The sequence below is a fragment of the Lepidochelys olivacea genome, assembly GCF_965140295.1.
Source record: "Lepidochelys olivacea isolate rLepOli2 genome assembly, chromosome: 7".
Taxonomy (NCBI): Eukaryota; Metazoa; Chordata; order Testudines; family Cheloniidae; genus Lepidochelys; species Lepidochelys olivacea.
Window position 1 is genome coordinate 114,241,872 of NC_140417.1, and position 13,593 is coordinate 114,255,464.

The following is a 13,593-nucleotide window of genomic DNA, read 5'->3' on the forward strand; positions in this document are numbered from 1 at the left end:
AATGCCATCTTGTTTCTGATGTGTACCAAAATCTATGCCTCTGACCAATCCTTGGTAATCAGCCTGCTGACAGGAGATTTATTAGACTAACCCTCCCAACCCCCCTGGTACTGGAAGGCCATAGCCCAGTGCTGTCTAACTGGGATGCCTTTCTCCAGTCGATATCGGCCATCTTTGATGATCCATACCAAGTTCAAATGGCCAAGGGGCTGCCCCGAGGAGACTCTGGCAGAGGCAAGGCACAGAGGCCTCCTACACAGCACATTTCTGCTGCCTCACAGCAGATACAGAGTGGAATGAAGCAGAGCAGCAGTACCAGTTCCAAGACGCTTGCAGGAAGAAATCAAAGAAACTGGCCTGCAAATCTGGCCATGCCATTTTGGGCTGCTTAGTATGAGAGCAGAGGAGGTTGGGGAAAAGAAGCCAGCCCAGGCATAATGGGGGGAAAACGGACCCGTACTCTAGTCCTTACTGAAACACACCCTCAGCCCCATCCCCGGGCTTCCCATTTGTAGGTGCCTATTGTGATGGGTTCGGTCACAGAGACCCCCTTGAGACTGTCACCTGATGTGCTAAAACTACCTCTGTGCCCGTTTTCTCTGCCAGTTTGAGCCTCCAGAATCCTGCCTTATTGAGCCAGACACGCCAGTCTCCTCCAACACAGACCCAGGATCTGAACCATGCTCCCCAAAGCTGCAGACGTAACTGAAAACAGCTCAATAAGTACTCTTGTCTCCAGCACCCAGACCCCAATGGGATTCAAACCCCAAATAAATCCATTTTATTCTGTATAAAGCTTTTACTGGGTAAACTCAAATTGTCTGCCCTCTATAACACTGATAGAGAGATATGCACAGCTGTTTGCTCCCCCAGGTATTAATAATTTATGCTGGGTTAATTAATAAACAGAAGTGATCGTATTAAGTATAAAAAGTAGGATTTAAATGGCTTCAAGTAAGAACAGACAGAACAAAGTAAGTTACCAAGCAAAATAAAACAAAACAAGCCAGTCTAAGCCTAATACATTACGAAACCAATTATAGATAAAATCTCACCCTCAGAGATGTTCCAATAAGCTTCTTTCACAGACTGGACTTCTTCCTAGTCTGGGTACAATCATTGTTAGTTCCAGCTCAGGTGGTAACTAGGGGATTTCTCATGACTGACAGTCCCCTTTATTCTGTTCTACCCCCTTTAATAGCTTTGGCACAAGGCGGGAATCCTTTGTCTCTCTTTGGGTTCCCACCCCTCCTTCAAAATGGAAAAGCACTGGATTAAAGTGCGATCCATTCCCCACATTTTCCCCTGATCCTTGGCATCTCCTGGTTAACCATTCATGATCCCTTCATTCACTGGTGAGAACAGAAGGTCACTTTCCCATCATAATTCTGCTGACAGCACAGCCGGAGACCAGGAAGTGCTGCACCAAGACCCAAGAGGTTCAAGTAGGTGTAGTCACTGCATTGAAACACCTACTAGGGGAACTATGGAACATCTCACCAGATACTGTGACTATACTGATGTCCCTGAGAAAAAGAATGCAGAAAGTCTCCTCCCACATCAGGACTACGATTGCCCCACAAAACTCCAGCTGGGGTGAAGATTCTGTTTGGGCAGATATACACTGTGTCAGAGCCTGAGCTGGCTGCACTGGGAGAATATCTACAAGATAACCTGGACCCGGGGATCGCTCGTAAGCTGACTTCACCAGCCAGTGTCCCTCTATAAAAACAAAGGGTTGCAGCCTCTGCTTCTGTGTCGATCACCAAGACCCAAATCAGATAATCTGGAACCATTACCCACTACCACTTATCCCTGAATTGTTGGAAAGGATAGGGGCCACTCGCATATTCACTAAATTGGATCTCCAGGGAGCTTGCAACTTGTCCGCATCCAAGAGTGGGATGAATGAAAGATTGGACATAACAGGTCTGAAAGGCACTTTGAATATTCAGTTATGCCATTTGGACTGACTCATGCCCCAGTAACATTCCAGCACTTCATTAACAATATGCTATGAGACCTACTGAACTAGTTCATGGTGGTATACTTAGATCATATATTGATCTTCTCAGATGATATGGACCAACATACCACTCACATCCGTACAATCCTGCACAGATTATGAAAACATGGTCTCTATACTCAATTTGAGAAGTGCACATTTGATCAGACCTCAACCAAATTCCTGGGTTTCATCCTGTCCCCAGAAGGAATCAAGGTGTAGTCTTCCAGCAACTGGGCAGCCCCCTGCAACATGTGACTGAAGCTATTTTTAAGCTTCGCAAACTTTTAGCAGAGGTTCATTTTGAATTTTACAAAAACAAAAAACCACGGCCCTCACTGCCCTACTCTGGAAAAATGCTCCGTTCCACAGGTCGCCCAAGGCCCAGCATGCATTTGAGCAGCTAAAGCTTGCATCATGTCTGGGAGGGCCGATACAGGAGCAATGGTGAAGGCAAGTTTTATTGTGGAAGTTGAAATGTCTAGCACAGTGACTGGGGCAATCCCCTCTCAGAGGCATGGAACCAAGTAAATACTGCACCTCATTGCCTACTACTGAAGGAAGCTTACCCTTGCTAAATGAAACTATGAGATCTTGGACAAAAAGCTCTTGGCAATTAAGACTGCCTTCAAAGAGTGGTGACAGTACTTGGATGCGGGCTCTGGCTAGGGATGCGGGCTCTGGGGTGGGGCTCGGGATGAAGGGTTTGGGTGCAGGCTGCCCTGGGGCTGTGGCGGGGGAGGGAAGAAAGAGAGAGAGAAAGAAACAGAGAGAAAGAGAGACTCCCCACAGCAGCCTGGGGGCAGAAGGCGAGGTGCCTCTCCCTGGCCGCGGCAGCTCCAGTGGGGCCGGGGGAGAGGCGCCTCTCCCCACTGCCTGCCTGCACATTCAGCCCTCAATGGCCACGCATCTTAGAGGGAATTTAAGTGCATGAAGTCCTCAACTTTAAGATTAAGCTGGGCAAATTATGGTACTGATTAACTGGGAAGGTTACAGCCTGGAGGAACACACTTGGGAGCCAGCTGAAACATTCATGCTCTCACCCTGGTTCAGGCTTTCCATAGGAGCCATACTGAGAAACTTGGACCCGTGTTGCCCAGAGGGTGTCCTTAGGGGAAGGGGTGATGTCATGACCCACGTGTCTCGAACCCAGTCCACAGGGTCCATGGGAGCAACCATACTCCAACCCTCTACATGGCAGCCCGCTCACAATGGTTTATCTAGGACCCATGAAGCCCAACCCCAAGACGAGGTTCCGCCCTGAGGTCCAACTGGCCAAGCCCCTGGGCAGCTGATTGGCCCACTGGCCCTACTTAAGCCAGCAGCAAGCACAGAAAAGTATCCAAACAACTGGGCTCCATCCTGTTCTGGACTGTGCGCCTTATGCTTCTTTATTTCCTGGCATCCTTACCTGGCTTGGCTTACCTGGCATCTGACTTGTGGTTCTGGCCCTCCAGTTTGTTTCCTGGCTCTGACCTCCTGATCTGGCTTAACTCTGGTTCCAGTTTGTCTTCTGCTTCTGAACTCCTGGTGTCCTGACTCAGCTGACTCCTAACTCCTGTCACATGACTGCGGACTCTGGCTGCAACTACTAAAGTCTGACTGCCCATGACCTGGCCTTGACAAGGAGAGTTCTTCCCATCCCAGCACAAAAGGAGGGGAAAGGGGGATCTTCACACAATTTAATGAAGCATCAATTGCACCACTTAAAGCAGCAATTAAATTTTATTAATTGCTGTCTCAGTCTTAACTATAGCATCTCTGCTGTAACATTAGTGGTGTTTTCTGGATGTTTAGACAAATGCTATGTATTAAGTACCTACTCCTTTGACCTATCACGAGTGCTAGCTTCTATTTACTACTAAAGGACACAAATTCCCCAACATCTCTTTTAATCCCCCAACTCATTCAAATAGTAAAGTAAATCAGAACTTCAACTCTGTTGGCCATCTTTTCATCTAGTACTTGACTTCAGTGCCTAAATTTAACACTGTGTTTTGTAGTATTTCTGTCCATCTCTCCTTTAACTGTTGACAGATCCGACACCCTTGTGCTTCACTTTACAGGAATGTTCTGTTGCTTGCAGCTATACCACTTTGGACTGTGATCTTGACACCAATGTCCAATCACGTAAGTAGGTGCAGGCCTGGTCAGTTCTTAGATAGGACACCTCCAATGAAAATTCAAGTGCTACAGGAAGTGATGTTTATGGATTTGTTTGGCAGAACTCTTCTTTGAATCAATACTGAAATAAATGACTCAGGGCAGGGCTACACTGGAAACTTCTAAGCGCTGTCATGGGAGCACTCCCAAGGCAGCGCTTTGAAGCGCAAGTGTGGTTGCGCGCAAGCGCTGGGAAAGAGCTCTCCCAGCGCTCCTGGTAATCCACCTCCATGAAGGGAGAGGCTCCCAGTGCTCGGAGCCTATTTACACTAGCGCTTTAAAGCGCTCTGACTTGCTGCGCTCAGGGGGGTGATTTTTCACACCCCTGAGCCAGCAAGTTAGAGCGCTATAAAATGTAAGTGTAGCCAAGCCCTCAGTCAAGCCTCCCCTCTGGGTTGCTCCTGAAGAAATTTATTTTGGATAATATATAAAACTGCTTAGGAATAGGGGAGTTCACTCACGAAGCCTCACTAAATTCCAGTTTAGATCATTATATTGCCCCTCCTAAAACTCCATGGATTTTCAGATGCATGAAGCATTCCTTAGTTTCTAGCCTTGACTGTCACATATTGTTTGTAACTAAACAGAAGCCATATACAAAATGAAATATGGCAATGTTTTGTGGCATATCAAGGATTTTACAAATCTCTCTTTTCTTAAAGGTTTGGACTTTGCCATCTGCCCAAGTTTTGCAGTTCAGATCACATTTCCTTTTTTAGAATGAACAAGAATTCTCTCTCACCTGCAAACTTGGCACAACAGGCTTCACCGACTTTTGGTCTGAAGGAGTGACTGTTCTGAATGTCGCAATATTCTACCAGTTCAATCATCAACCTACGCAACTTCTCTTGATCTACTAAAAATAAGTGAAGAGAATCTGTTAGTACTGCACGAAGTTTCAAGCACGATAAAAATTATATATATTTATTATATATATTTAACATTATAATAATGAATTGAGAGACTACCAAATACATCTCAGACAGTGAGAAAAATGCAGAAATATAAATATTTTTATTAAAAGCTTTGAGCTAACTTAGGTAAAATCAGGCCTAATAATAGGCTATACACACACACACACACACACCCCCCCACAGGAAAGCCTATTATTAGGCCTGATTTTACCTAAGTTAGCGCAAAGCTTTTAATAAAAATATTTATATTTTTGCATTTTTCTTACTGTCTGAGATGTATTTGGTAGTCTCTCAATTCATTATTATAATGTTAAACATCTTGCATCAGTCTTCCAAATATATTGCTATCAACTAGATAAACCAAGAGATTCTCTTCATTTCTTACCTCTGGTTTCACTTGGTAGAGCATAAAACAAGTCTGGGCTTATCACTTCCATTACACGGACTGACACAGTTTCATTGATAGGCAATTCTATTGTCTGCCACTGCTCACAAGAGGTTTCTAAAGTAATTAGACACAAACTAGTAAAGCACAGAGCAAAGCACTTCTACAAATATATACAAGTTCACCACAGTTGCACATGTCTATTAACTTAAGTAACATCTCCAGTCTATCAACATGTTCCAGTCATTTTAGTGTGATTGCAGTGAGATGAAAACTGAACACTGACACTAATACACTGGATATTCTGTTAATCAGAAAATATATAATTTTCTTACAATTAATCAATGCTAGCTAATTTTAATATTGCTGAAAATAAGATACTAGAAACCAATATGCGACAGACTCTTTAGTCATACTTCAAGTTTGCTATAATTTGTTACAGTGTATTTAAGTAATATTATTTAACACATAACCCCAGTGACTTGCACATTTACCTACTTTTTGCCTATCATGCCACCTGCAGGACAACTTGCACCCAATCACAAACTTCAAGATGTATTTAAAACTAGATACATTTATTACATCTTAGATGTGATCAAAAGGAGAGTCAGACTGAGGGATACCCAATATTCTTATCATTCGTTAACAAGACTGCTTTAGTCACCTCGAGGCTCTACTTTCTCAGCAGATGTATTTGGTAGCCCATCTTTATTTGGCAGACCTTCCTTTAAAGCCAATTTTTCACTAATTAAAATTTCACTGATTTTTCTTGGACAACCTGTGGAATTATCAATGAGCTCTATTCCAGCACCACTTTTGTTGAAAGCAACTACTCTGGCTTGAAGTTTAATTCCTGCAGTGCACATCTGAAATCTTGCTGTGGCTTCTGGGAGCCATTCCTTGTTAACAGGCTTTACACCTAAGGAAACAAGACAAGACTTAAAAATAAATTTTCTCATTCACAATTTAAAAAAAAAATTACCATTTTAGTTTTATCCAATTTTTTAAAATGTCCTGTTAGTTAGAAAGACCACTTTTGCAGCCATAAGGAATGTGTACTCTAAGTATATCTAGTGCAAAATGAGTTGGGGCCCCCAAAATGTAGAATATCAAATTCCTCTTAAAAAATCATCCTGAGTTTATTCCTAAATCCGTAATAGACTCTGCATGACTGTCAATGAGTCAATCTCCTCTGTGCCTCTGTTCCCATTGCTATCCATAAAAGGGGATGATACTACATGGCAATACAAGGTTTGTAAAGCAGTTGAATATCCTTATTTGCAAAATACTAAAAAGGCAGAGTATTAACTGACAGAAGGGAACAGCTGTTTTTGAGCCCTAGTGCTCTTCCTCATCTAATATATAGAATTGGAGTGGTAGTTTAGGAATGTATCCCTGAGTGCCCAGATCTTCCTTTTGGGAAAAAGGTGGGTCAGGGGAAATGTCAGATTCCTTGCCAAATAACTATTTCAATATTTATTAAACTAAGATGCGATCCTGAAACCTTTTCACTTTGAGCATGCCAGGGGGTCTTATTCCAAATCAAGACAGGGCAGGCAGAACCATAGCTCCACATCCACTCTGTACTGGCCTGTATCCAGGAGCGGCTTGTCTCTGCATTGCCCTTAAGTAACAATAAGAAAATAAACTTGGGTGGAGCTTAGAATGGGGCAAACTGTAGGAGATGAGAGCAGAGATATAAATGGAGGTGTAATTGTGAAGAGTTTACAGGTGATCAGAAACTTTGCCTTTCAGTTCACAAAGAGAAATCACTTCTATTTAACAGAAGAAAATATGGTTAAAACAATTTTTTTTAAACACATTTCACTAAAAACATGCTACATTGGAAGGTCTACCATGCCTGAAACGCTATATGATTTCTAACTATAAAAGTCGTTATGACAGAATGCTTAGCAGGTGCAGAAATTATTTCTAAAAATCTTTAAATGAAGATTTACCTGATAACCAACACCTAATTCCTTGAAATGGAAGTTTTAGGAATGTTGATGAGATCTGTCGAAGTTTATCTGGAGTTACTGTCTCAATATTTCCATAATCCACAAATTGCACTTTAATAGCTCCATCTGAAGAGATTTTTTTTACCAAAGCACGGTACCAGTTACCATCACCTAGGATTTAAAAGAACTGTGATTTCCCACATTTACCTAAATCATAAGCAGAACTAATTTACTTTCCTTGGCAGAGAAAATGGGCCTTAATTTCTGTTGCTTTGCACAGTATGTAATCGGTTACATGACTTCAAAGTAGATGTAAAACACTGCCATTCTGATTTGATAGCATTTTATATTCATTCTGCACTGCTTTGAGTGACTATACGAGGTGCAGGGCAATGGGCAATCAGGCCCCTTCCACAATATCAATACAGTTTTCATCTAGAAATGAAAGTACATAAAAAAGTGATGCAAGTAACCTATTAACATCCCATACAAACTAGTGGAAAATCCAATATTTACCTCCTGGAAAAGCAATAACTTTCTCTAAGGTAATAATTAAACCTCTTTCTCTATACTGTTTACTTCTGTTCAATCAGACTATATATTAACAATATCCAGTATTATGATCTATTTAGGTGTATATCGAATCTGAAAGGTTCCTAACTGTTCACTCACTGGAGTCACTATTCACACATACTTGGTTTACCGTTACCAACTGCAGAACAATTTTCCTTCCTTGTTCAACTTAGCAACACATCAAACACATCAAGACCATGCCCAAAATATCTGACAAGGTTTAGAAAGCTATACATTAAACAGAACATTCTCTGAGTCAAAGATAAAGATGCATTTTCCATTTAAGGACATTTTTGTAAATGAAAAAATGAACAAGAGTAGTTGGTAATATTACTTACCAGAGAAAAAAGCACAGCAAGGTTCTCCCTTTGAAGGCTTGAAAACACTAGTTGAAATCTGCTGGCAGTATTCTGCCAATGACTTGTTGAGTACATTTAGAGCAAGTAAATCTAAGCAGAATATAAAAAACAAAGAACAACCAAACTTAATACATCTTTAGAAGCAGCAAGTCAGTGGTTTGGAGTTACCAGGCACAAACAAGACCGTGTTGTGCAGAATGTCAATCTTATTTATTGGGTCCCATTAACAGCATATTTAGAAAGATACTTTAAAAAATCTCAAGGTGCCCCTGATTTAGGGTAAAACAGTATTATTATATTCATGTATAAAAGTCTAGTACTGTTATAAGTTTTAGTTGGCCAAAAAATATTGGAAATCTCTTCCCCATGCAGGTACTTGCAGGCCATGTCATCTCTTAATTTTCTCTTGGATAAACTAAATGGACAGTTCGACCTAAGCTCAATAAGACTGTTTTTCCAGCACTTAAAATATTCTTGTGCCTCTTTTCTGAACCCGTTCCAATTTTTGAAGATGTTTTTAGAGTTCTGACACAAGAATTGGACACAGTATTCCAGTAATGGTTTTAATAATGTTGTATGCATCCCTACTCCTACTTGATATTCCCCTGCTTGGGCCTCTATCAGTTATGTTAGTCCTCCTAGACACACTGAGAGCTCATGTTCAATTACCCTTCATTCCTTTTCAGTGTCACTGCATCCGGGATACTATCTCCCAACATTCTTTGTCCCTAGAGATCTGATCTTTGTCCTTATTAAAATGCATGCTCAAATTTAGACCTACAGGACTAGTATGAACTAATTAGGAAGCTCAGGCGTAAGCTCTAAGTATGAAAAGTCCACTAGGAGCATCGGTGCATGAAAACTACATTGATCCCATTCCAAAATATTTTACAAGTTAATATGCAACAAGATTAAGGATGAGAAGACAGAGAGAGCACAGAAAAATGAAGGTTGAGACAACTCACCATCATCTTTGAAGATCTGACAGAAGAAGTCTCCGGGATTGTTCACCGTACACAGCATGACATTTACTATCTGTTTAAGAGTCAGCTTAACCCATGTACAATCCATTTTATTTATTGTTTCTCCTACAGCTAAAGGGTGAAGGGGAAAAAGAAGAAAACAGGGTCAGAGAGACATAAAAGACAGCATTATAGGGAAAGAAAATGTACATTCTAAATGCCCATTCTTGGCCACATAACTGACCATACTCATTTCAAGTCACCTAATAGATTACTGTATATCTATTGTACAGTATAGATAAAACCAGCTTCTATAGCAACTTTTCATGTACTTACCACTTACTTCCTTCACAGTGTTAACAGTTTCATTTATTGTCAAGACATCCTTAGAATATTTCACTGCATAGCCTGATTCTAAAAGATGTTTAGATACATTTATTATTGGAGTAACAGATTCATCTGCAATCTCTACAACAGAGCTATTCTCCTTTTTGTCCACCACTCTTATAGTGATCATTTTATTTTGCACTAGTTGTTTCATCAGAGAGATAGCTTCCAAGGACCAGGCTCCTGATGGGGGCTTCACACCTGAAAGTGAAATTTAAAGGAAAGAAATATTATCTTATTTCAAGCTGGACTGTAGTTATTGGGAGTTGTTCTCCCACAATCCCCATTCTTGAACTAGTTCATTCTTCATTTTGTGAAGCTGTTTTATGAATAACATTGTCAATGGCTGAAATTACTTGCCATTTAAATATGCATCAAATCAATAGCAGCATATGCCAGTGATTTAATGTCAGGGGTTACAAAATGCTGAAGGGAAACTATTAAGGTAGCGTCTAGAGTCCTAGAGATCAGAGAGCCATTGTTAGATATGGCAAGTGCTCCCCCAACACATCTCAATACTGCTAAGCGAGAGACACTCAATTTTTGTATTGCTTGACACAGTTTTAATGATGGAAACGCTTAAAAGAAAGGTTACTTAGTAATTGTAGTTGTAGATGATTGCCAGTATAGACATACTTGTGTTTTGCCATACACTCTCAGTGCCAAGTAAGAACCCCCTAGAAAAGCAGTAGTCATTGGACTTCGGGATGCCATGGCTGGACTCAGGTACATATTAAGATGGAATCCCCAGCACGCCATGCACTATCAGAATCTTCAGCACCTCTTTCTAACTTTGCTATTTCCCTATGTTTTGTTTTAGATTTTTGGTGATAGTTCTACAAAGTTAACATTAGACTTCCCCACTGTATAGTGTCAGATGGATCATTGCAAACTGTTGGTTCAATTCAAGGCAAACATCTCCACGTTTAATGCGGTATTAGTCTACTCTATTCTTCATTTTTATCAATGAACTGCTCCATTTATAGGAGCTGCACTGCAATACCGGCACAGAAACAGTCAGATTCCAAAACATGCACCTCTTACAACACCAAAATTACTACACCTCTACCCTGACATAACGCAATCCTCGGGAGCCAAAAAAATCTTATTGTGTTATAGGTGAAACCACGTTAGAGCAAACTTGCTGTGGCCTCAAGCATTTCTATTATTAATGGCCACTTCCCACCCCGACTGACCCCTCAGAACGCCTGAGCCATCCAACCCCACCCCCACTCCCTGTCTGCCCCAACACCTATCTACACCCCTGCCCCCTGACAGGCTCCCCGGGACTCCCACGCCCACGTTCCCCTCCCCCGACCGCCCTGCCCTCAGAACCTCCAAACCATCCAACCCCCCACTGCTCCCTGTCCCCTGACCGCCCCCCAAGACCCTCGGCCCAGCTCCCTTAACACGCCACTCAGAGCAGCGTGTTGGAGCCAGACGCGCTGATCCACCTGAGCGCACAGCCCCACCCTCCAGAGCACGGCTTTACTGCGTTATAGCCGAATTCGTGTTATATTGGGTCAAGTTATATTGGGGGAGAGGTGTATTACCAAATTACCAAAAACACTATTGCTGATTCCATCCAGTGTGATTTGCAGGGCATGCCCCATGTGCATGGGTTCTATCCCTAAAGGCACAGCCATCCTTTAAGGTTTTCCTCTTTTACAAAGCTTTAGAGCCTGAGCAGCATCTCAACCTTGTCCTTTTGACAGGATTAAATGGAATATTCCTTACTGACAATGTTAAGAAAATGCTCAGAGGCTTCAAAAAAGCCACTTTGATCCAAGGGAGCGTCTGATCCATAGTTTGCCAAAAAGTACCATTCAAATATTCGGTGCCGTCAAATTTTTCCAAGGAAGAACTGGTGCCTAAGAAAGTCATTGCAGCCAGTACCTCAACACATTAGAGCCAAGGCCATATGCACAATGCACAAGTGCATATTTGAGGACAGTACAGTTCTTACAGTATATTTTATTCCTTTTTACTAGATATCTTTACTATGCACATTTGAAAGGACTTTAGCTTTATGAATTTTAACATTCCTGTTATCACTATGAAGTGCTAATTTGATTTTCTACAGGTAGCTTTCAAACCTTAACCTCATCCTCCCTCCCTCCATCAGTCAGTGGTTGCATCTGGTCTTAAATTAGGCAAATTCTGAAAAAATTTTGCCCCACATCTGTTTTGAACTTTATTTTTCATCCCACCTGCAATAGCTTGTAGTTCATTTCATACCTGCTAGCGTACACTTTATAGCTTGCACTGGCAACTCCAATAATTTTGGGATCATAGGGCGAAGCCTAGCCACTTGGAGAACTTCAAAGTTACCATAATCTATGTAGCCCACTAAAGCAGTATCTTCAGAGGTATATGCTAGAACAGAGGCACGATACCATTGATTGTCTTCTGGAAGGAAAGATGCAGATACAAACATTCTGTGAATGATTAATTCCTAAGCACCAAAAGGATTTCTTGGCAACACATTAATACAAAATGCAATGGCTCTGAACTATAATATTGTCATGGGTTGAGTTAAACCTTGTTGAAGCTGTTAAGTATAACAGCCACCCTTCATTCAAAATAAAAGAAAAAAAACAAGCTCCTTAATGGAACCAGATAGCTGAAACAACAGGAGATTCCACCCAAAAGATGGGCACATCCCTGCCCAAAACAAAAGCACCCGCAAGTCCCACCAGAAACAGAGCTATGTGGCCAGAGGGGTTTCACTGGGTACTGCTTGATGGAGAGGCATCTGTCAGAGACAGCAGAAAGACTACAGAGGCAGACAGAAAAGGCAACAAGAAAGCAAAGGAGACAGCCAGAAAAAGCACTAGGAGCATGGCCCTGAGAAGAAGCTAAGTTAAAACATTTTAGGGCTAGGTGCTAGCTGGAAAGGGCTTAGGACAGAGGGCAAATAACTGTCTCCTGTTTAATTCCTACTGCACTCAGGGAAACAGGACTTTAATGCAATCCTGTTTATTGATAAATACCTGATGATCAATGTTTCCTCCTCCTGGAAATAACCTGCAGGGCTAATTGCTCACGTCAAAAAAGGGATAGCAATAGGTTTAGATTGTGTTAAGGCATTTGGAAACTTAAAGTGAGATATTAGCGAACTTTACTCCACTATCACAACTATGTTCACCGAAACAGATGAGCAAAGACCGAATCCCCCTGCCAATATCAAAGTAAACATTGCTGGACGTTGCACTGCTTCTCTGATCCCCATTTTCTTGTCTCTTGTATTATGTATCCCATACTGTTTCTGGACACAAGAAAACTGTTTATTTAGCACATCGGTAGTATTCTCTTCCTCCGGCCTAAAGGCTTTTTCCTCAACGTCAGCTAGAAATTTCTTCAGGGTTTCCCTGAAAGTATTTCTACCCAAGAATTTATCCAATGCTACAGTTTCCTTGGTGTAAGTACCCATTCCGGGCTCTTAATCACAGCTGGTGTCTGGTCACAACACTGATTACCTAGATGTGGCTGATAATTCTGTATCCACAGGTAAACTGGGTCCAAGTAAAATGATAAAAGCCCTGTCTACACACAGAAATATCTTTGAATTAAATATATTTCTAAAAAAGTTTAGAGAGTTGAACCAATTAGTTAATGTAGACACTCAAATCTATTTAAGAGTGCTTTATAGAGATTTAGTTTAATTTGGTAAGAAATTAAACATAATAGCGATCAGCCATTTAGAGTCATCCTTTCCCTCTCCTTTACCTGTGAACTGGGCACAACAGACTTCTCCAGCAGCTGGACAGAAATTTGGGATAGTGGGGATTTTGTTACAGTATTCACCCAAGGATACTTGAAGCTCAGCAAGCTGGCCTGTTGACAATAAGAGTTTTTGGAAAATACTCATTAACAAGACTTCTTTA

General features: G+C 41.5%; 1 protein-coding gene across 1 annotated transcript in view; it reads right to left on the bottom strand.

Moving 5' to 3' along the window:
* The window catches only part of TDRD1 (tudor domain containing 1), a gene marked incomplete at its 5' end in the record, with an annotated part of 52,173 nt that overhangs the window by 4,270 nt on the left and 34,310 nt on the right, over positions 1-13,593 (bottom strand). Inside the window, 9 exons of the mRNA XM_084633006.1 lie at positions 4,911-5,024; positions 5,468-5,584; positions 6,132-6,386; positions 7,426-7,596; positions 8,337-8,447; positions 9,323-9,451; positions 9,656-9,907; positions 11,945-12,115; positions 13,436-13,543. Coding sequence (XP_084489132.1) covers positions 4,911-5,024; positions 5,468-5,584; positions 6,132-6,386; positions 7,426-7,596; positions 8,337-8,447; positions 9,323-9,451; positions 9,656-9,907; positions 11,945-12,115; positions 13,436-13,543 — 1,428 coding nt within the window. The remainder of the gene's footprint in view (positions 1-4,910; positions 5,025-5,467; positions 5,585-6,131; positions 6,387-7,425; positions 7,597-8,336; positions 8,448-9,322; positions 9,452-9,655; positions 9,908-11,944; positions 12,116-13,435; positions 13,544-13,593) is intronic.